This window comes from Centroberyx affinis, unplaced genomic scaffold (genome assembly GCF_046629955.1).
Source record: "Centroberyx affinis isolate AG114_WGS23_722 - 3 ecotype Tasmania unplaced genomic scaffold, CSIRO-AGI_Caff_v1 ptg004272l_1, whole genome shotgun sequence".
In the NCBI taxonomy this organism is placed as follows: domain Eukaryota; kingdom Metazoa; phylum Chordata; class Actinopteri; order Beryciformes; family Berycidae; genus Centroberyx; species Centroberyx affinis.
In genome coordinates, this window is record NW_027281995.1 from 9,856 (window position 1) to 33,599 (window position 23,744).

Here is a 23,744-nt window from a genome sequence, read left to right on the forward strand (position 1 = left end):
TCCAGGGCTTTATGACAATGTCAATTTGCTGACAATGTGATCTAGCTGCTAAGTATGAAATTTAGTGTGGCAGCTGGTCACAAATCATGATTCACCCTCTTGCACTTTGTAATCTGATATTATTTAATTGTGCTATGTCCTTGCAGGTTTGATCCAAATGGTTGGATCTGTTCTTTCTCACCCAGATTGCTCATCCAGACAAACCATTCAACTGGAGATACAGCCCGAACAGTTGGTACATTTCTCAGCATTACATCATATGGAAAACTTATATGCACCTCATGTCTTGTCTTTGACACCCAGATTTGCCTTCAAGCGCACCTTAGTATCTTTTAATTTTGTTTGTTTATGTAATCAGGTGGTTGATTGAGAGGTAATCACACCCGCAACAACTTGCAGGGGGATGGGAGTCAAAAGAGTGAGTTTAGATCATTGGCAATGATTTGAGGAGAAGATTTAAGCTCTTGTCTGTTGTGTTATGTCAGCATGGTAACATGGTGTAATGAGTTACAAGGCTGATATACCTCACTGGGGGAGAGAAACAGCCCCTTAAGTTTGTCGTCTTGTGTAGGTCTTCGAGCATAACCTGAGTCTCCTATAACAATCTGAGTCTCCTCATCAACTCCATGGCCAAGGAAGACGTTGAATCTGGTAGGTCACTTTTGATCTCCATTTATCTGCTTCCTCTCTTTTCCTTTTGTTCGCCTGCTGCCCACTGTCTGTTTATCTCTCTCACTGTCTTCACAGTCGAGGCGCTTTTAGAGGCAAATAGAGTTCAACATTTTTGTTTTGAAATGAAATATCACTCATATCCATTACACACTCTCTGTGTTAAATTCAGTGGATCTATATTGAAAATTACTCTTGTAGGGGATTGGGTTTCCTCACCAGATGCTACTAGAGTCACTTTTGCCTTCTTGAGGCTCTGAATGGGTGAGAATGGGGGAGTCACTTGTGCACTGTACCCCTATTAACCATATCTCAAGAATCCCCTTGAGATATGGTTAATAGGGGTACAGTGCACACACACACTCACATGTTAACACACACACACACACACACACACACAGGCAGTCATCCTAATAGATAGCCGACATATCCATCTGCTCTGTCTGCTGATGAAAATGATACACCAAGTGTGTAAATGCTCTCTGAAAACAGGTCTGATCAGCATGTGTCTAAAACTCACATGTCTGCCTGACAGGCCTCACATGGGAGGTGAGAGCAAACAGCCACCGCTACCACAAACACAAACAGAAGAGATCCTTTCTGTGTTTCCGCTGGGGACGATATGCGGTGAGTCTGCACGACATGGCAACCTAACACCTGTTGGGATGTTGATACACTCAGGAGCAGATTATCTCATGTCTCCCATGTGCTTCTCTCACTCTTCCTCTGTCTCTTCCTCTCACTCCTGCCTCACCCCTGTCTTTCTCTCTCTCACGATTGTTTTGTGCCTGCCTGTCTGTCTCTCTGCACATGGGTTGCCAGGACAATGTGATGCGCAGCTACAAGTACTCCCCCCTGACCTTCCTACCTCTGACGCTGTTTGAACAGTTCCAGCGTGCAGCCAATCTCTACTACCTCCTCATGGTGGTGATGCAGGTCAGATGGAGGCCCCCTCTCTCTCTTTCTCTGTCTTTCTCTCTCTCTGTTTCAAATTCAAATTTCAAATTCAAATTTGCTTTATTGGCATGACAAGTATTTTCATATTGCCAAAGCATCAAATTGTATAATGATTTAAAAACAAACAAAACAACAAACAAAAATGCAGTAGTAATAATAGCCTAACAATAATAAAGAACAACCAACATGGGAAACAAACAAATAAACATACAATATTAAAAGAGACAAATGTTGGAAACTAACAGCCAAACAAACAAACATGTATGGATGAACTTGTCAAGTCAAACTTGTCAAACTTATTGCCCCTCCTTTTATGGCAGGCTGCAACATATTTTGCTACTCATTTTTCTCACCTATAATGGATTGCCTGGTCAGTATTCAAATCTATTGGATATTTTAATATTTTATCAAATTTGGGGTTGTATTCCCTCCTGAAGTGTCTTGATATTTGTTATTGATATTTACAGCTGGTTAAGAAGTGGAGCTCTGTCTCCACGGCTCCTGTATTGCAGTGTGAACACAGGCTGTCTGTCTGTCTGTCTGTCCTCTCTGGGCAGCAGCTCTGCCTGTGGCAGCCTGTTTTAACGGCCAGGCTGTGCTCACTGTGTCAAGGTTTTTCTTATTTTCGTATCAGTCACTGTGGTCAAATATTCAGCCATGGTGTACTGGCTTTCTCTCTCTCTCATTCTCTCTCTTTGGACTTAGTGGCTGAGTGTTAGTCTTTACTGTCCCATATTTACAATAGCCAAATGCTCTTTACTGTCTGGTGGAGCACAAAAAAAAATGATACTTGAGCAGGATGAACTCCCCACTTTGCTGTAATCACTTAAGCCTGATATCATTAATTCCTCTGAAAGAGTATAATATAGGTCCATTTCAATTTCCATTACATTTTGTTTAGCAGAGTTGATCTTCACAGTTCATATTATAGACAGTTTTATTTGTGAGAGCACTGTGTGTGTGCTTTGCATATGCTCCTGTGTTCCTTTTCATCCTTTTCATCCAAACTGTGTACATACTTGTACGTGGGTTGCAGTGTGTCCCTGCCATCTCATCCATCCCCTGGTACACCAACACCATCCCCCTGCTCATCGTACTGTCTGTGAGAGGGCTCAAAGACCTGGCCAATGACCTGGTGAGACCACCAATCACTCCCTCTCTCTCCCTCTTCCAGCCTGGGGGAGTTTTTTGGGTTTTTTTGGGGGGGGGGGGGGGGGGGTTATCCCCGAGAGATGGCTGATAGCTGAATGCACATGCTCACACACATACGCATGCGCTTAAACACAAACACACGGCCACCCTTACGCACGCATTTATGCACTCGGCACTTACGCATGCACGCACGCTCTTTTCTCTCTCCCCCTTTCTCTCCTTCATTGTCCTCATTGACTCCTTGTCCTCTCCTCATTGACAAACCAGTCATCCCAGTAGCATTAATTTTCTCCCCTATCATTAAAGCTTTTCCTTTTAAATGCAGGCGTGATGTTTTGCATGGAGAATTCTCTGGTTAAGTGCATCACTGAGTTACGGTCGTTAACAGCTTTGGGTGAAACGCTTGCTTGACCCCTCTCTATTGACTAATCATTTAGTGGAGGGTGTAAATCTCCCAGCTGGTGTCACAGTAGAGCCCCATAATGGCGTTTTCCCTTTCTCCTTTCTCCTGTTCAACCTTTCACGGCCACCCTCACCCCCTCTCACACACTCTCTGTCCATCACTCTTTGTCTCACTCCCTCTCTCTTTTTCTCCATCCTTGTCACACTTCTGAATCCATCTCTCTTTCTCTCTTTCATTCTCTTTTTCTATCTCTCTCTCTCTCCATCTCTCTCCTAGGCGAGGAGACGCAGTGACTCCCAGATTAACTCCCGACCCTGTGACGTACTCATCTCCCAGAGGTGAGAACAAAGACAGGGGCGTATTCTCTCAGGACTGGGCGCAGACCCTGTTTGAAACAACTCTCTAATGAAGCTCTAATGAAGTGTGAATGAGTGAATCCCTGGATGGTCCATTGTGCATTAGAGGAGCGCAAAAACACGGAACATTTTCCGCACCTACAGAAGGTAGAAAAGAACTACGGGCAATCCCTGACCACATCCTTCCCTGTCCTCAGTGCTGCTTTTGCCTCAGTCCGTTACTAAGAATGTTATTTTCCAGGCGTTACATTTTTTGTGCTTGCTTCAGTGTGGAGTAATGGGCAACTTTAAAGAATAATTTGCATAATCTATTCTGCCCTACAAGGGCAAACAGCAGTAACGACTTTGTGTGTTTTTTAAAGATCAGAAGACATGACTTTGGCTTAGATTTCATATCAACTAAAATTGTATCCATCAATGATGCAAAACAATGTACTATCCACCTCTGTACCAGCAATATGTTTGTCAGAAAATAAACAGAAGATAAAGTCATTTTTCTTGGTTTCATTTATCATGCAGTTACTGCTCTTTGGCTTCGTATGGTAGTATTGTATATTTAGTAGATTTGTGACCGGCAAATCATATGAAATTTTAGGATAAGAAACTCTCCTTATTGATTACCTTCCCGCATACTCACTCCCCTTCTGTCCTCTGCTGTCTCAGTTTCAGCACAGCACAGTGGAAGGATTTGTGTGTGGGAGATATGCTGCGGATCCACAAAGACCAAATCATCCCTGTGAGCTCCTACATTCAAACCTACCAGAAACCAATAGCAATTAATTACTTGTGAACCTAATGTACTGTGCCCCTCATACTCCTAATAGCATGCAGTACACATATTGCATATTCCTTTGCAATTTTGAAATATTTGACTAAATGCTCCTTCTGTCCATGACTATAATATTCCCATTTCCTCTGTTGTTTTGTAACTCTCTGCACTCATCCTCTCTCTCTCTCTGTGTTATTTTTCCCCACTCTGTTTCCTCCTTCTCAGGCTGACGTTCTCCTCCTTTGCAGTTCAGAGCCTCACAGCCTGTGTTATGTGGAGACAGCGGACATCGATGGGTAGGACACTAAGTCAGCCTGCTAACTGATTCTGATATCTGATTCTGTTTTAAAATAATTTTATGGGAATGATAAAAGACATGCATGTTTGTGTGCTGTATCATCTTCTAGCCTGCTTTAGTGGAAAGTGGTGATGTATGAAATAATAATAATAATACCTTTCATACACAACATGCAGCTCAAAGTGCTTTACATCAACAGAAGGCAAACAAATGAAAAAATAAAAAAGGTATAAAAGAACAAGAAAAATGCATTAAAAGAATAGTCAAGTAAAACTAAAGAGATAAGAACATACAAATAAAAGAAAATAGACTAAATTAATTGCATTAAAAGAACACTCACAATCAAATCAAACTGTTAAAATGAAGGCTAATTAAAAGCTAAGCTGAAAAGATATACATTTTTAGCACTTGAAAATCCTTACAGGGCCCGCTTCTCTAATATTCTTTGGCAGGGTGTGCCACAATTTAGGAGCATAGTTAAAAAAGGTGGCATCCCCAATCTTCTTTTGAGTGGAGTATTGAACTTCTAACAAATCAGCAGTAGAAGACCTGAGGAAGGAAGAACAGCAGGGAATCTGTAATGTAGGCCGGTCCTAAGCCATTAAGAGCTTTGTATACAAGTAAAAGAACTTTAAAATCGATTTTAAAGGATACTGGGAGCCAATGCCAATGTAGCTAAAACCGGAGTTATACTTCCTTGTTTTTGTTAAAAGTCTAGCTGCAGAGTTCTGGATAAGTTGAAGCCTGTCAACAGACTTTTTAGCAAGGCCGGTAAAAAGGGCGTTGCAGCAGTCCAATCTACTTGTAATAAACAGGCAAGTTAGCTTTTGATTAGGAAGGGCCGTACTTACGGCAATATTTCTAAGATTAAAGAGTGCTGTTGTGGTCACCTTGTTCATATGGAAATGAAAACTTAAATCGGAATCTAAAATAACACCTGGCTTCAGTGTAGTATGGAGAGGTGCTCATTGGAGTTTTTTGAGATGTACGGTGAGTCTTTTCTTAGGAACTCGAGTGGCGGACTCGAGTCCAAACATACCCTTTGGACAATTCTAACGTTTACGCAGGATTTGTGATAAAGAGGAGCAGCTTAAGTGACTGGCTTAGAGAGAGACATTCTGGATTGTAAAATTGAAGGCCAATGTATATCTGGGTCTAAATGAGGATCTTGATTATACTCCTTTTCTGTAAGAGTTATGGTATTATGGTTATGAGTTTCAGATATTTTTTATATTTGTACTTTTTCTTTCTTCTTTTTGTATTGGAAACATTTTATGTATGTATTGGATGTAAACATTGTAGATATGTGAACGTAGGTCATGCATGTGACAAAACAGCCATTTCCTGGTCATATGACCTAATAGAGTTTATATATGACACTTGTTACCCTTTCACAGCTTGCACCTTGAGGAACGCTGTGTATGTGCTGCAACGTGTTGGTGCTTTTTAAACAAGCTTTGGTCGGCTTTGGGGCCGACCAAAAGGATTTCTGTCTTATCTTCATTGAGTTTTAAGAAATTTGTACTCATCCAATCATTGCTCAAAATGTATTTATTGCTCAAAATCTATTTATTAGGATAAACCCCTTGAGATGTACCATCTCGTTTTCAAGGAGGTCCCAACATATATCACAATAACTACATAACAACAGAGGAGTGTCAAAATAAATAAAAAGATAGAAATACAATTATATTTGATAGCAAATAAACAAGTAGTGAGGGAGCTTAAGGCATCTGCATGATTTGGCTCTACAGAGATTTTTACAAGGTCCCCATGGGTCCTTGAAATCCTTGAAAGTTTGTGAATTTGAGAAAAAAAAATCAAGGCCTTGAAAGTTTTTTAAAATAGACATAAATGGACATGGGTCATTGAAAGTGCTTGAATTTATATATTTTGTGCAAGAATATAAATTGAAGTTCTTTTGATATTTTTTTTACTTAACGTTAGTAAATAGGCTACGTTCCGCTGTCTGCATGTGTGTCTCCCGCCGTCTGTGCGTCCTTGTTTCACGCGCCACCTGCCTCGAGAAAGTGCGACGGTCACGTGCGTGCATGAGTAATTGAAGTCGAATGATGCAGGTTAAACAGTGGCAAGCAAGCAAGAAAGCTAACGTTAAGCGAACCTTCAGCTATGCCTGGAAAATGTAAATTCCAGGACTCCAGGGCTGGCTTGTTAAAGATCCGCGGGACATCCATATGGCCTGATGTAGTTGAGAAGTGTTCACACATTCATGCCTCTCTCTCTATTTAATTGTTGTCTGTGAGCTTCTGTAAAGCCTGCTAGTTCTCATCCTAAAAATTCTCAGTGTTGTAACAGTAATTAATCTTGATCCGTGTCTCAAACTTTGCCGTGTTGGGTCCTTGAATTTGAGGGAATTGGGCCTGGAAAGTCCTTGAAAAGTCATTGAATTTGATGTTGGAAGGTGTGGGAACCCTGTATCATCAGTGTCGCAATGGAAAATGACATTATGTTCTCTGATATCACCTAATGGAAGCATGTATAGTGAAAAAAGCAGAGGACCAAGACAGCTTCCCTGTGCACCAGAAGTTATATCATGTTTCTCTGATACATGATCTCCAAGACTGAAGAAAAATATCCTCCCTGTAATGTCAAGTTTCCGTTAAAAACATAAAATCAAGTTTATACTATAATTGACAATAAGAGCATTAACACTTAAACACTTCAATTAAAAATTATTTGTTTGCTAGTGACCTAACATTTAGTAAAGCTAATTTTGAAGTATTAATGACAGGGCCTGAAACAGATTTTGAGTTTTGATAAGATAAGATAAGATAAAAACTTTATTGTCCGTTCACACGAAAATTTGTCTTGCATCGCATGCTCCAACAATCCTCCACACATAAAAAATCTGACATTTGACATAAAAATCAGAGACATCTGACATAAAAAGAACATCTGTTGTCATGCACACACATACATATACCCGTACACACATCCTATGATCACTGTCCTTGTGTGTGTGGGTGGTTGCATAGTCCATGTGAGAATATATATCATATCAAATTCGATTAGTAGTGCAGTAGTGCAGAGTGAGTTGAGTACATCTTATTTAGCCTGTTAGATGGTCTGCAATTCATCTTGGGGCCAGGTATAACCGTGCTTTAAAAGTGATCAGTAGAATCTTAAAATAAATTCTAAACCCAACAGGTAACCAGTGAAGAGATGCCTGAAATTAAGTGATGTGATTTTGTCTTTTTATATCAGTTAAAATTCAAACAGGTGCATTTTGAACCAGCTGGAGATGTGAAAGAGGCTTTTGGTTGATGTCAGATTAACGACAGTCTAAATGGTAGGAGATAAAAGCATGAATGATTTAATCCAGATTACTAAATTATATAAAAATGCCTTCATTTTAGTTCTCAACTGAAGGGGACTGCACCATGTTACCTGCATTCTATTTTGCCTTACTCTTAACTATTGTTTCTGGTACATTGGTCAGCTGTTTAGTGTAGGCTGTGAATTGTGACTGCAGTCTTACTTCATACAGAGAGACCAACCTCAAGTACCGGCAGGCCCTCGCTGCTACACACGATGAACTGACCTCTGAACTGTCAGAAGAGTCCCTCGCTGCCTTCGATGGTACATAAAGTACACTGTATTTACAAACATAAAACCATTTATGAGATGGTACAAAAAAATCTGGTTTCCTATTAAAACAACAAAATGTGCTCAGTTACACTTTAAAGTAGACTGAGCAAAATATGAGTCAAATGATTACAGAATTGCATATTAAAAAAACAATACAATGCAAATTTAACCCCTCATCCTCATCTCCGACAGGAGTTGTGCTCTGTGAGGAGCCCAACAATCGCCTGTACAGCTTCAGAGGGCAGCTCCACTGGCGAGGACAGTCTCTTCTGCTGGACAATGAGCACATCCTCCTGAGGGGAACAGTCCTACGCAACACCGAGATCGCCTACGGCATGGCGATATACACTGGTACAACTAGAGGAATTTGCTCAGTTTTAGAAAAGGGGATGCTGAAATGTATTTCTCAGGAATGTCTATATCTGAGAGGCGGTCGAGGCGGGTAAGATATGTTACAATTTTTGTTCACAAAGTGTGTGCTGCCCTCCTCAAACTGCCCATGTGAGTCTTATACAAAATGACATTGAGGCAGACAGAACAAGGATCCTATAGGTAAATGGCACAGTGCCCCTTAGAGGTGTGTGTTAACAGTGATAAGATTATTTTTGCTGCAAGGCCATGTATCCTTATTTCACCTTCTACTTGAGCCTCCGGTAATGTCAATGACAAATTCTATAATGTGAAACGCATTATACTGCTAATTATGCACAGTACTTACTCTTGCAGCTGTGATCTAAATGTGGGTTTGTGTTAACATCGGGCTGATTACAGGCTACCCCTCCTCCTGTCCTTTAAGTGATCATTGATCGGATATTACTGGATTGAGCAGAGGTGTCATGGATCTCACAGCTATGACCCTTTCAGTTCTGGTAAAGCAGATCAATAGATCAAATTCTTCCAGAGATGGGTTTTATACCATTCATCAGAAACTCTATTGGTATGACCCCGGTTCAGCCGAATAACTCTAACCCTCATCACACACGCTTGACATGGCCTATTTTGAACTAAGCATGACCAAGGTTGACATACAATTAAGGATTGAGGAAAATTATTGTCATAGTAGGACCATACGTTGGTGTGCTCAATTGTTCTGTCCTTGAACAGTCAGAAGATATAGTGCATATGCTCAGGACTGTCAGTTTTACATATGCAGTTCAATTTCTTGAGGCAGCATCACTGAAAAAGATAATGTGATACTTTATTGATCCTCGCAAGGGAAATTCTCTTTTCGCGTGACCCCTCCACGGCGAGGTCAGACACCCCTGGAACTGGCAGGGATACAGTGTCTTGCTCAAGGACACTTCAGCGGATGCTTACTGACACGGGTGCTTGAACCCTTGCCCTCTGGTTGAAGGATGGTCTTCCTACTTACCAGGCCTCCCGGCTGGAGCGATATCATCTAATAGTTGTCTGTTCTATGCTAGGCGCAGACAGTAAGATCCTGAGGAACGGCGGCAAACTGAGAGTGAAGACGACGCAAACGGAGAAGATTCTCAACAGAGCGGTGATTGCGGTGAGTGAATAAGGGTGGGAGGCGCCATGTAGAGCGGGTACCATAAGGCTCAGTCCTTCCCACAGCGACCCGGGTTCGAATCTGGCCCGCGGTCATTTGCTGCATGTCCTCCCCTCTCTCTCTCCCATACCTTCCTATCTCTCTCTCACACACTGTCTCTATCAAATAAAGCGTAAAATGCCTAAAATAAATCTTCAAAAAAATTTTTTCGTAGAGTTATAAACTATTAAGTTTGCACGTGTGTATATATTCTGAATCTCCAGATAGTGCTGTTCCTGCTGATTGCAGCCCTGCTCCTAGCCATCGGCTGCGGTGTGTTTGCGAGTGCCGTCTTGACCCAGATTGAGGTTCTGTCTGCTCTGTTGGTTGACGGCAATTCCATCTACACAGCATTCCTCACTTTCTGGGGCTACGTCATCCTGCTCAGCCCCGCCATGCCCATGTCGCTCTACATCTCGTTAGTTCCCCCTACAAGGCTGCACTCATTTGTTTATTTGTTGATGTGCTGGTGGGTGGGTGCATACATGTATACTTATGTTTATCTTTGTGTGTACATTTTGTGTATGTGTGTGTTGTGTGTCTGTGTGCCCACAGGTTTGATGTGGTCCACATGGTCCACAGCCTGTTTATTGGCTGGGATATTGAGATGCACTGGGAGCAGACAGACTGCCCGGCCCAGGCCAGGAATACCTCACTGAATGAGGAGCTGGGCCAAGTAGAATACCTGCTGAGTGACAAAACTGGGACGCTAACCCAGAACCGGCTGCTCTTCAGACAGTGCTGCATCGCTGGGGAGATCTATGGTAGCAAAGAAAAGAGTTGACTGCTGAGTGAACTCATACAGTCAGTCTTTTCACTCAGGCAAACACTGTCAAAATGCAAACAACTGTTACTCTCCCTCTTTTGTATAACCCCTAAATCAAAAACTCATTAACAGGAGCAGTCAATTCAGTACCAAGAAGTGTTTTTAAATATAAACAGAAACTGTACAATTGAAGAAGTGAAAAATAGCAGAAGTCGAAAACTCTCATCCTCTCTATCAGCATATAAAAACCAGATGACACCTCAGGGGTGGAAATTACAAGACACTGTTGCTATAGTTGTTTTTCACTCAAGAGTGCATGTCTGGCACCTGACTTGTCCAACAAGCCAGTGTCTGTGTCTGACTGGATTCCTGTTACAGGTTTGTCTAAAGCAATGAGGCTGTATCATGACAAATCAGCCCACTAACACAGCTCACTAACAAGCCTCCTTAAATATTAATTCAGACACTCCTGTATCAGAGGTGAGACTGCCAATAATGACCAAGGAGCTGAGTTTCCCTAACTAGGTCACAGTGGAACAAAGATAATGCTAAGATGCTTTTCGGGGAAGCCACAACACGTAAACCCAATCCTCAAGAGAGAGGATGCATGAGGCCACGAGAGACACAGAGGCGCTTATCATGCTCATAGCCACCAGCCATGAGTCCAACTACTAAATATTTAACACTGGCCCCGCCCACTGAAGTCAAACTGTAATTGGAACCTTGTCAGAATCACATCAACCATATGTCGTACGTCTGAGCCACTTCCTGGTTCAGTGCACACTGCTGACATCTCGTCTCAATTGAAGGACACACTAACAATACAAACCTGAATTAATTCTTTCTTTCTTTCTTTCTTTCTTTCTTTCTTTCTTTCTTTCTTTCTTTCTTTCTTTCTTTCTTTCTTTCTTTCTTTCTTTCTTTCTTTCTTCTTCTACTTTGTCCACCTTTTTCCATCCTCTTCTCCCCCTGTTGTGGCTCCTCTTTTTGAATGCAATTAAATATAATGATTTCTGTCTTTTCATAGGTGATGCATCAATAAGTGCTGAGGAAACAGAGGTACCAGTTCACACTTGTATATACTCTACCATATCCATGTTTTTGTTTGGTCACCAGGATGAAACACACTTACACTCATATCCACATCCTTGTACAGTATCTCACCCCTCCTTTCTTGTCCTCCTTTGCTCTTTCCTTGTGTATTTCCTTCCTAATTCCAAGGAATTCTAGGATAAATCTTGTTCTGTCTTTCTGCCTGTTTTTGTGTTATCACTTCTCCTCCCATCAATATTCAACTCTACTCATTTGGGCTACAGTTGTAATACAGAATTGCATTATTTCAACATACAGTGACATGCCATCCTTTCCCTGTGCGTCCACAGCCAATGGATTTAAGCTGGAATCCCTTCTCCTGTGGCGGTCTGTTCATGTCGGCTCCCAGACTGGTGGAGAGGCTGAGGGAGCAGCAGTGTCCAGACAGTAGACAGTTCTTCACCGCACTGGCTTTATGCCACACTGTCATGGCAGAGTGGAGGAAAGGTGAGGGTTAAAAAAAAAAAAAAAAAAGCGTGTGTCCATATTGGTATGTGTGATTCATACCTATAAATTGTCAAATGTGATATATCTCAGGTGATATCTGAGACACCACTAGTGCGATTTTTGGATTTTTTTCGAAACTCGGAGGGATAAATCATCTTGGTACTGTGTGCTCTGTGAAAACATTGAAAGGCCATAATTGCTGCACCACTGGTCCAGTTTTGATAAAAAATTTGAGAGATGGTGCGTCTTGTTACTGCATCATTCGTGGGGAGTGAGATGTTACCTCGTTTGTTTACTGTATTCTTCCAGAGGCTCCAGTGTACCAGGCTGCGTCTCCAGATGAGGAGGCTCTTGTCGGTGCAGCCAGGGAGCTGGGCTGGGTCTTCCTCTCCAGGAGAAGAGACTGTATCACTGTCTCTGAGCTGGGTGTCACGAGGCATTACCAGTTGCTGGCACTGCTAGACTTCACCAGCAAGAGACGGCGCATGTCTGTACTGGGTGAGAGAAGCCCTCTTAATATACACTAATATAGAGGTGGCAGAATTCTTATTTTAGCATTACTTAGTCTCATCTGAAAGAATATCATACTGTATAATCTTTTATCTTCCACTTATGCAAAGGCCTCCCTCTGTCTGTCAGTCAGTCAGCTTCTCCTCTAGATAAGTGATCCATGTGTTGATTTCTGTAATGCAGTAACTATTGCACTTTGGGTTGTTTTCAGTGCGGGAGCCAGAGGGCGGGTTAAAGCTCTACAGTAAGGGGGCTGACATAGTGATCCTGGAGAGACTGCAGAGGGACTGCCCATATCAGGAGAGCACTGAGAGAGCTCTGGAGGTGAACTAGATCACAGATTTTACAATATACCAGTGCTGTACACATACTGGTATGGTACAATATCAGTGCCTTTTGGTTTTTACATTGGAATACTAAGCAATTGTATATATTCCTTTTGTGTCATCAGTGACAACATCCATGCCAGCACCATTTGAAAGTGTGCCAGCAACAAACATGTTTAGGAACATTACCAGCACACTTACCTGAAACAAAGAAAACAACAACATACAAATACATACATACACACATACTTGAACTGAACCAAACTCTGCAAAACATAATGGAAAAACACACTATACTGTGCAAGTATGGTACACTTTTGCAATGGAAAAAACATATATACTTTAACAGCACCCATATATACCAAGTTGGAGGCTTTGGTTTGTTGTCCTATTAATTGTAATACATAAAATAAAATCATTCAATATGTCATTCATTATCCTGCGTATTAGACTCATACTGTATCCTCTTCTTCAATGTTGAAGCAGACTTGTGTCTAAACATCAGAGCTTGTATAATCAAGCATCTCAGAGCAGGAGTACTAATTAAGGATCAGTTAAAAGTTTCTGATCATAATCAATAAGATGTTAAAGAGGGGATCAGGCCAGTGATCCACCATTTCTTGCTCAAGTCCTACTGAGGTGTTCGAGGCATGCCTGCCAAGATTGAAATGTATATCTCACGTTTTCTCTATCAATACGTCACCAAGATAACAAGCTGCCTGAAAGATCACTCAATAAATAATGTGTAGCCTATCAAATAATGTGTTTCATATCCTCTGTTAGTTGTTTGCCCAGGCCTGCCTGAGGACTTTGTGTGTGGGGGTTCGATCTGTTCCTGAGGCATCATGGGAGCAGTGGAGTAAAACTCTGGCCCATTCTGCTACCATGACGACCTGTGACCGTGACATCCTGCTGGAAGAGCTATATGATGTCATGGAGAGAGAGCTGCAGGTGGGTTCATCGTGGTTTTACATGTTTAATGTTAATCCTCCCTATGGCTTTGAAGTGGTATAGTCCGCCACTGACATTTCACAATCTGGGAGACCCTGCTTCAAATCTTGCATGTGCTTAACAGTTTCAATGCTGTTGTTTCTCTCTTTTTACCCCTGTCTAAATGAAGTTTAATACATTTAAAATAAAAAACTCTATGTTTTGTCCTTATGTTTAGCTGCTGGGGGTGACAGCAATAGAGGATCGGCTTCAGGACGGTATTCCTGAGACCATTGCTATGCTTCGACAGGCTGGGCTTAAAGTATGGGTGCTAACTGGGGACAAAAAAGGTATTGTGAGCTAGCAGGAGGGAAAAAGTCACAGTTTTGTAGGCTGTGGTATCGTTATGCACACTGTATATCGTATTGTGAACTAACAAAGTCTCTCTGTCGCCTCTCTTTTTTTCTCTCTTCCCAATTCCCTCTGTCTTTGTCCTTGTAGAGACAGCAGTGAATATTGGATACTATTGCAAACTACTGGATCCTGATACCAGATTACTGGAATGGCAGGAGCTGAGGTTAGCAATGATAAAAATACACACACACACACACACACACACACAGACACACACACGCACACACATTGATCTTTGTGTGCTTGCCCCTGCAGACAGATACTCCAGTCTCCAGATCCAGGGGTCAGTTTCTTCAAGGCCAGACAGACAGAGCTGTGGGCTGTAGACAGGGAGACGGTTGGAGAAAAGACTGCTGTGGTCCTCACTGGACCTGAACTGGTAAACAACGAGCCGCACTGTAAATAGCTTACTCATATACTTTTCAGATGACTCAATATCATCAAAATCAGTGCTATTTATGTCAGAGAGAGGGAAAGGGCAGTAGCAGACATACAGAAAGAAACGGTAATAGCTGTAATATAGTGTGTAACACTGCCTCATTACAGATCCCACATCCTACAATTCACATTGTTACATACGGTATCGACCTCTGCATTACACCATAGCACCATTTTCAAAGAAACTATCAGTGTTTCCCCAAAAATGTTTCTCAGTAGAATGGACATGAAACATGTAAATTTTTTTACACCATGTGATGCCCAAACTCTCAACCAAAACTATTACAAACTCTTTTAGGCAGAGTGGCAGCTGCTTTAAATTCTCATTCAAAGGCAAGGCAATCACAGATAAACATGACCCTAACTGAGCTGTTTCATGGTGTTGTGCCCCAGGCAGAGTTTGGCGAGAGACCAGAATGGGCGACCACATTCATGGGCCTGGCAGGACACTGTCAGTCGGTGCTGTGCTGCCGCGTCACTCCTGGACAAAAGGCTGACATCGTCACACTGCTCAGGAAACACACCAGCTCAGTCACCATGGCCATTGGGGACGGAGCCAATGATGTGAACATGATCAAGAGTAAGTGTGATGGACAGAGAAGTGTAAAAGAATAAGAGGTGGAAAGTAACTAAGTACATTTACTCAAGTACTGTACTCGGTAGTCGATTTGAAGAGGGATGCAAGGGGATGCCATCTTTCTTGAAATAAAAATGGTCAAAAACCATCCCCTTTGTAACACTGCCATCCCCCTTTCATCCCTCTTTATGGCACAAAGATATAATTTAATCAAGAAATGTGTAAGCCACTTATTATTGATATTTTATTATTTTAGAGAATATAGCACATCTGTAGTTTTCAGCAAATCCGAGGGCGTGGGGTCACACGCACCTGCATTGATACGGATGCATGTTTTTTTTATCGGTTGATGGCACAGCAAAACCTGCAATGCAGATATGACACCTTGAGGATATTATTTTGCCTATTGTAAACGGGCTGGTGGGCAGGTAGATCTGCGGGACTTCATCAAAAAGAGGAAAACTACAGGTGTGAGAAACGTCAGGAGTCATAATGATTATTTTCTATAATTTAGCCTATACTGTTTGAAGCGGGGCAAAAGAGAAACAGAGATTTAAACAGAGAGCCATATATTAGGCTACATTTCATCCTCAACAGGATGTTGCCAGGCAACAAAATAGATGGGAAGTCAAGATGAACCTAGTTTTAATTTTGTTGTTCAAGTGGCAGGTAAACACCATCGGGTGAGGAAGCCCTTTGTGTGTCTTTCTCACGTAAGCCCAAATAAAATTTGACTAAGGATCATGGGACTTAGAGCACAAAGGAGTTTACTCTATGTGCTGAATTTTGTGCAGTGGCTCGCACTCATGCACGCACAACTCCAATTCTGAGAACAGTGCCTTGGTTAAGGGCATTGGCAGGAGTATCTGATACCTAACATCCCTAACTTGCATGTCATTTGAATATAGAGTTACCTTTGTGCTGTTACAATAAAAACAAAAGGGTAAACCGCTGGTCCCCTTCCCTCCATGCCGTCTTCGCCACTATCAAATTGTTTGTCTCCATAAGACTCCACCGTCCCCCTTGAAATTTGTGTACAAATCGACTACTGACTGTACTGACTGTAAGTACAATTTGCACTTTGCTTGAGTATTTCCATTTTGTGAGACTTTCTACTTTTACTCCACTACATTTCAGAGGGAAATATTTTACTTTTTACTCCACTACATTTATCTGATGGCTGTAGTTACTAGTGATTTTACAGAATAAGGTTTTACGTGCAAAACATACGATAAGCTCATAAAATATGTTACATTGTTAGAGTTTAAACTCCCCAACAGTATATGGAGCAGTTAGACCTACAACATTAAAATACTCCTTACAGGTTAATACATTAATAATTTAATACTCTGATAGAATGAGTACTTTTACTTTTGATACATTTTACTGGTAATAATTCTATACTTTTACTTAAGTAAACTTTTGAATGTAGAATGTAATGAAGTATTTTTCCATTATGGTATTGCTACTTTTACTTAAGTAAAGACTTTCTAAAGATTTGAGTACTTTCTGTACCAAGAATGGAATGAGGTTAAAAGAAGACCTCAAATGAATCAATGTATTCTGCATTCTGTTTTTCTCACACAGTTTTCTTCCTCTTTTTGACCCCTGACTTCCCTTACTCCCTTCTCCACTGCTAGCGGCTCACATAGGCATAGGACTGGCAGGAGTGGAAGGAGGTCAGGCAGTGCAGAATGCTGACTTCTCATTGGCCCAGTTCAGATTTCTACAGAGGCTGCTATTGGTCCACGGGCGCTGGTCGTACCATCGCATCGCCTTCTTTCTGCGCTACTTCCTGTATAAGACCTGTGGCTTCGCTCTTGTTCACATATGGTTTGGTTTCTTCAATGGGTTCAGTGCTCAGGTTAGATCCGCATGGGTAAAGATCAAAGACTCAAAGCGTGGTGTGAAGTTCAGCATGGAGCAAACATCCCATATTGAGTCCATTCTCTGTTCTTCTCCTGCAGTCTCTGTATGAAAACTGGTTCATCGCTCTCTACACTACCTTCTACACAGCCATTCCAATTCAGTGCATGGCCATCTTTGAGCAGGTGAGAGAGCGAAGGAGAGGGATGGTTTTGGCAACAGAGCAGTCCAATTCAGATATTTCATCATCAGCATATGACTCAATTAATTATCAGTATAGTAATAATTTACGCAGGTGGGGACTCGAGTCATAATTTGAATTGCTTGAGACTTGACTTGATGCATGAAGAGAAGACGTGAGACTTGACTTGGGTTCTGCTGACTTGGGACTTGACTTTGACTTGTACTTTGATGAAGGTGTCTAAAGTCTTAACAAAAGATCTTGTGTTTGTGTAAATGACTTACATTGAAAGTTAGGAGATTTGTTCCACCAGACAACTGGATTTCAAATTCTGTTTTCTGAATTTGTATGGAATGACTGAATTTAAGTTGATTATGGAAATAAGACTCATGATGCACTTACCAAGTTGCATTGAAAAGTCCTAGATATTTTGTTTTCTTTAAGATATTAAATTGATACTGGACTGTTGATTTGTTTTGACCTAACTTCGCATTCTACATGTAGACTTGGGCTTTGACTTGAGACTTGTGCCTCAAGATTTGATACTGACTTAGAACTCGAGCAATGTTGACTTGGTCACACCTCTGATCATTTATAATAATAATAAATGTTTGTGTCCTAACACAAAGCTGCAGCCTACCTCTATCCTGCCTCTCTCTCTGTTAGGATGTGAGGGCAGAGGGCAGCCTGAGGTGGCCCGAGCTCTACAAGGTTGGCCAAAGGCAGGAGCTCTTCAACCCGCTGGTGCTGTCAGCCACGCTTATGTACGCTGTCTACACATCCCTCGTTCTCTTCTTCATCCCGCTTGGAGTCTTCTACAACTCAGCGCTTGACTACCAGACCATGGCCGTCACTGTTGGCATGGCAGCCACGTTCTCTGCCAACATTGAGGTCAGGGTCAAATTCTTCATGGATGGAAGTGAAGCAGTGCAGCAACTGATAATGTGATAACAGTCGGATAATTAAATAACTAGTCGAAATGTAATAAAAATGTCACACTAAATCAGCTGAAAAAAAAAACTGTTAATGCAATGAATTCAAGGATGATGTAATAACATCACATTGTTATGTTAACCAGTGATTATTGCTTCATAACATAAAGGGTGTAACATATTTTAACTGATGATGTAATAATCACTATATTCTATATTGACTAATATTGTGACAAAATAAGAATAATAATAACTCAAATAATTACATTACCAAACAATATTATTATTACATAATCATTTAAAAACGTGCACATTTTGTGAATTAATAATCACCAGATAATGTCATAATGTGATATTATGACATTATCAGGGATTTTATGAGATTGACAGGTTATTATATTTTCAATCCATTTAGAGGGACATATCCATACATTGACAAGTTATTACATTATCTGTCACTTATTATATTAACAGTTGCTACAAGCAGTAACAGTATAAGGGCTATAATAAGTGCTTCTATTGGGTTTTTGGAGATTGTTTTGCTGTTTAGCCAGAACTAGATAATAGGAAATACTGTATGATGATCATATTTCATTATATACACATACAACATTGATATTTAAGAATAATTAAACAGTTTCTATTAATGCTATATCGTAATCATCAAAAGAATATGCACATTCAAAAATTTGATCATTTGAAGACTTTTTACTTTTATTCATTACATTTCAAAGGAAAAATCTATACTTTCTACTCACTACATTTTCAAAATAGCCTTGTTACTCGCGGGAAATCATCAACTGATTTTTTTTATTTAGTTTTTTTTTCGCATCAGACAGCTTCCATCCTGGAAGCAGCTGATCAAGTGCCAAATGTGATTGGCTGCTTGCACACCAAAGCGACACCACCAAAACGGAGGGAAAGGGACAGAGAGAGAAGCAACAAGAGCGTAGAGAATTAACGTTAGTGAATTCAGCTGTGCCAGAATTAACTAGTGATTTGAGGTGCAGACTCTTGCTCATCCGGGATTCAGAGTAACACTCAACAGAGAATCATCATTTAGTACATTAGAAATGCTTTTTTTTAGATGACTACTATTACTTTTATACTTTAAGTAAATTTAAGACCATGTACTTTTATACTTTGACTTGATTTGATTTTAATGGATTTGAAATGTGTACTTCTACCACCTCTGGCTGTCACACTTTTCTCAATATTATACAAGGGTGGAGTATTGTAAATGTATTCTTTACCACTGCATCATTTCTTACAACAGTTCCAGCTAGTATAACCAGATCTTCCATTCTCTTCTGACGATAGTGTTTCTGTTTGTGTTTGTCAGGTTGTGCTGCTGACTAGATACTGGACTAAGTTCAATATAGCAGCAGTGTGTGTCTCTGTGCTGATGTACTTCATCTGCACCAGGATCACCCACTCTCCCCACCTGTTTCAGAAGTCACCCGCCGACTATTTCTTCCCTGGTACACTTCTGCTCCACTTACAGTATAGGCCTGCTCTTTTCTAGTCTTTCACGTAATATTGCTCCCAGCTGTGGCCATTTTGCGTCCCTATTAGTAAGCATTGGGTTTAATTCATTTGGAGACAAAAATCCAGTGAGTACAAAAATGTATACAATCAAACACAGCAAGAAATGTCAATTTTAATGATTATCTTTTGGAGTTTTCTGTTGATCAGATTGAGTAAAGCATCTGTCATCATTCATGATTTGATTGCTGTATGTGTGCTTCTGGACAGGTGTGTCAGATAAGGCCTTCATCGATCCAGTTGTGTGGCTTACAGCTCTGCTCACTGCCTGGACGGCTGTGCTGCCCTCATTCACCGTCTACGCCCTCAACATCATTCTCACCAGCCATGACAAACATAAGGTGAGATCTCTGCGTGTGTGTGTGTGTGTGTGTGTGTGTGTGTGTAGGGAAGGGTGTGTTTTTTGTGAGAGAGAGACCATCAGAGAGGTAGGATATCAGTTTATATATTAAAGGAATAGCTCACCCAAAAATGAAAATGCAGTCATTACCTACTCACCCCCATGTTAGTAAAAAAAATCCATTGCAGTTTGTAGGACCACCAAACATACAGCAAGTCAGCCTCCATAGTTCCATCTGAGCCTTCTCACAAACTATTGAACGGAGCCATCTTTTTACAGCTCCAGAAAAGTATAAAATGTACATCAAATTTCTCCAAACAGCTTGTGCAGCATAATGCAAGTGTTTTGTAGCCAAACAATTGCACTGTAGGTCCAAAAGTCCAATATTTACCTCATTATCTCCTATATTTTTCTCAGCGACAATGCTCTGGTCGCATGCACCTTTCTATAATAAAGTCACTGAGGAAAATATAGCTGATAATGAGATAAATATTGGACTTTTGGAGCCACAGTGTAATTGTTTGGCTACAAAACACTTACATTATGCTGCACGAGTTGTTGGGAGAAATATGCTGGATATTTCATGCTTTTTTGGAGCTGTAAATAGTGGGCCTCGTTAACTTCAACAGTTTGGGAGAAGGCTGAGAATGGAACTACTAACTAACTCACCGCGTGTCTGGTGGTCCTACAAACTTCAGTGGAGTTTTGATTGACATGGGTTGAGTAGAAATGGATTGAATTTTCATTTAGGGGTGAACTATTCCTCTAACTGAATGTGGTGCCTTTCGCAAAGTTACTCCATGAGCAAAAAACAGCTCTGAGGAAACGATAACTGATCTCATTCTCCTCTGGATGTAACGTAGGTCCACAGCACCAGCCATCAGCCAGTGGTTTTGAAATCCACAAAGTTCAATAGAGGGAATTCTGCCCGCCGTTCCTCCTACGCCGTCTCTCAGGGACACGGGACTGGACGCCTCATCACCTCTGCGACCAGCATCCGCAGCACAGCGCCACCAGTGGATGAGAAGGTGACTACAAGCAAAGACCTCACTGACTTACAAGGCCAAATTCACATAAAGGAGAAAAATAATGGACCAAGCTATGAGAAACCAAACGGCACATCAAAAGAGATGAATCATGACAGATGATTTAATGTTTTGATATAGGATATTGTATGACCGTGTATACTGTTACTATAACTTTTATGTACCTGTACCATTTATGTACCTCCAATATAATAATAATAATAATAATAACTTTATTTGTATATTACTTTTCTAAAAACAATGTTTACAAAGTGCTTTACATACAATAAAACTCAAAAGCAGTGATGTGAAACTACCACAATGAATGACAGAAAAAAAAAAAAATATATATATATATATATATATATATAATGGAAAATAGGAATAAAAGGTAATATATGAGGTAAACAGGTACAACAAAAAACAAACAAACAAACAGAGATACAATTAAAAACAGATGGAACTTTAAATAAAAGTGTGTGCCAAAACACAAGAAAGCAATAAAATGGAGATACAGGTACAAGTAGGCTACACTACCGTTCAAGAGTCCGGAACCACCAAGAAATCACCATGCCCCTGAAAGAGACCGATACCCCAATACACCAGGGCAGCAGCAAACCGATCAGAAATACAGCCGAGATACCGACAATGCCACAAACCAATACCTCCACTTCAAACGACTGCCCCACTCCCCAAACCCCCCGCCCATCAAAGAATCCCCCATGCGCAGCAGCGACAGCCCCGCAGACCCCAGGCACTCCAGCCGCAGGCCCCCAAGACACCCGGTGAAGCCCCACCCCACGCCCCCTGCAGCACCCACCACCGGCGCAAACGGCCCACAGGGCATTCCCCACGGACCCCACGATCAAGCCGCCCCACAAAGGCGCACACCCCAGCATGAAATCCCCAGCGTCCCGGTAACCCCACGCACGGAAACAGCCCCCGTCCCCCAAAACAACAACCAACCGTTGAGTCAGGAGAGACGAGCACCGCCCCAGACAGACCGACCAGTAAAACCGCCCGATCCAAACCCCATCAAGCCCCCGCGAGAAACGCCCCATAAGCCAATCACACCCATGGCAAGCGCCACAGGAAGTGCGCAGCGAAACCCCAACTGAGAATCCCGAAAGCCTGACAGCCAGAACGCCCAAGGCCAGCAAAGATGTCACCGCTGCAAATGGAGGACTCCGGACGAACAGAAAGTCCGAAGAACAGAACAGCCACCCGAAAACAGAGGCAGCAGTCCGCAACATCATCAATGCCCCGGCTGCACTCCCCGACCGACCAGTTCAATGCCACCCCAGTGAACAAAAGCAGGAAACCCCCCCCAGGAAACACAAAGACCCCTCAGTCATTCCAAACTCCCGAACGGCAGTGCATAGGGAGTGATTCACATAAAAGCCTGTTTATATAAGTGTGTTTTTAGAAGGGATTTAAAAGATGAAACTGATTTAGCTAGCCTAATTTCCTAAGGCAGGTCATTCCAAAGTCTAGGCGCCCTAATAGAGAAAGCGCAGTCACCTTTAGTCTTGAGCCTAGACTGTGGAACAACCAAAAGGGCCTTGCCTGAGGATCGAAAGCTGCGTTCCGGCTCATAAAGAGTTAAAAGCTCAGCAATATAGCTAGGGGCTAGACCTTTCTGTGCTTTAAATGTAATCAGTAAAATCTTAAAATCAATTCTAAATCTTACTGGTAGCCAGTGCAGATGTGCTAAGACTGGGGTAATATGGTCTCTATGTTTAGTGCCAGTTAAAATTCTAGCTGCAGCATTTTGAACAAGCTGGAGACGTGAGATTGATTTTTGATTGAGGCAGGTAGAGAGAGAGTTGCAATAGTCTAGACGAGATGAAACAAAAGCATGAATTACCTTCTCTAAATCAGCATGAGATAAAAATGACTTGATTTTTGATACATTTCTTAGTGTAATATGTTTCTGTGGCCAATTCTTAGCGGACCCTGCATTGTGTTCCTAATCTTTTGTATGATTATTATTTTCCAATAAAGTGAATTATATGATATACAATATACAATATGTGACTATTGTTTCATCATTTTTACGTGGACATTTCACCATTACAAAGAATATCTGTGATCTTTCTTTGTGGTATGATGCAGTGCTCTATTATAAAGGCTTGTTGTTTACTGTTGAGGTAAAAATCTCATTTTCATCTGCTGGGGTCACGGGGGATTTCCTAGAAAGATCAAACAAAACACAATAACCAGGCTGCACAGCATTGTTTTACAATTGTTTTATTTGTTAATTTATTTCAAAACACGCAATTTTACCCATATTATCCTTTTAAGTTTTTATTTTTCTGTAACAGTTATTACTCAGATTTTTTTCCTTCTCAAAAGTCTCAACTAGAGCGAAACTAAAAGTCCTCCACAGGCTCTCCGGCTTCTGCAGTGGGAGGAGGGAAAAGAGGCTCTCTGACCAGACGCTGTGTGTGTGAGTGTGTCCCTCGTATCTTACAGCACAAGTGTGTGTGTCTGTGTGTGTCTGTGTGTGTCTGTGTGTGTGGTGGAGGGGAGGGGGGGTGTAGGTGTGTGTGTATGTGGGTGCGTGGATAGGCATGTCTGCATGTGTGTG

The 23,744-nt window shown here is 41.4% G+C and overlaps 1 protein-coding gene across 1 annotated transcript; it reads left to right on the top strand.

The window, feature by feature from the left end:
• The first annotated feature begins 567 nt into the window (after positions 1 to 567).
• atp8b3 (ATPase phospholipid transporting 8B3) lies at positions 568 to 23,105 on the top strand. Its single transcript, XM_071543205.1, has 27 exons — positions 568 to 651; positions 1,205 to 1,296; positions 1,492 to 1,605; positions 2,663 to 2,761; positions 3,458 to 3,519; positions 4,201 to 4,273; positions 4,532 to 4,602; positions 8,113 to 8,204; positions 8,406 to 8,564; positions 9,638 to 9,726; positions 9,990 to 10,183; positions 10,321 to 10,529; positions 11,559 to 11,590; positions 11,914 to 12,070; positions 12,380 to 12,568; positions 12,792 to 12,904; positions 13,690 to 13,857; positions 14,075 to 14,186; positions 14,338 to 14,413; positions 14,506 to 14,629; positions 15,082 to 15,268; positions 16,906 to 17,129; positions 17,233 to 17,316; positions 17,979 to 18,203; positions 19,587 to 19,725; positions 20,000 to 20,130; positions 20,993 to 23,105. The coding sequence occupies exons 1-27, from the start codon at positions 627 to 629 to the stop codon at positions 21,275 to 21,277; spliced, it is 3,525 nt and encodes a 1,174-aa protein (XP_071399306.1). The 5' UTR covers positions 568 to 626; the 3' UTR covers positions 21,278 to 23,105.
• The last annotated feature ends 639 nt before the right edge of the window (positions 23,106 to 23,744 follow it).

Excerpts from the sequence above, each read along its gene's own strand:
- atp8b3 (XM_071543205.1), top strand. The coding sequence starts at position 627 with ATGGCCAAGGAAGACGTTGAATCTG. Across the intron at positions 652-1,204 it reads CAAGGAAGACGTTGAATCTG|GCCTCACATGGGAGGTGAGA; the intron begins GTAGGTCACTTT and ends TCTGCCTGACAG. Across the intron at positions 9,727-9,989 it reads TCAACAGAGCGGTGATTGCG|ATAGTGCTGTTCCTGCTGAT; the intron begins GTGAGTGAATAA and ends CTGAATCTCCAG.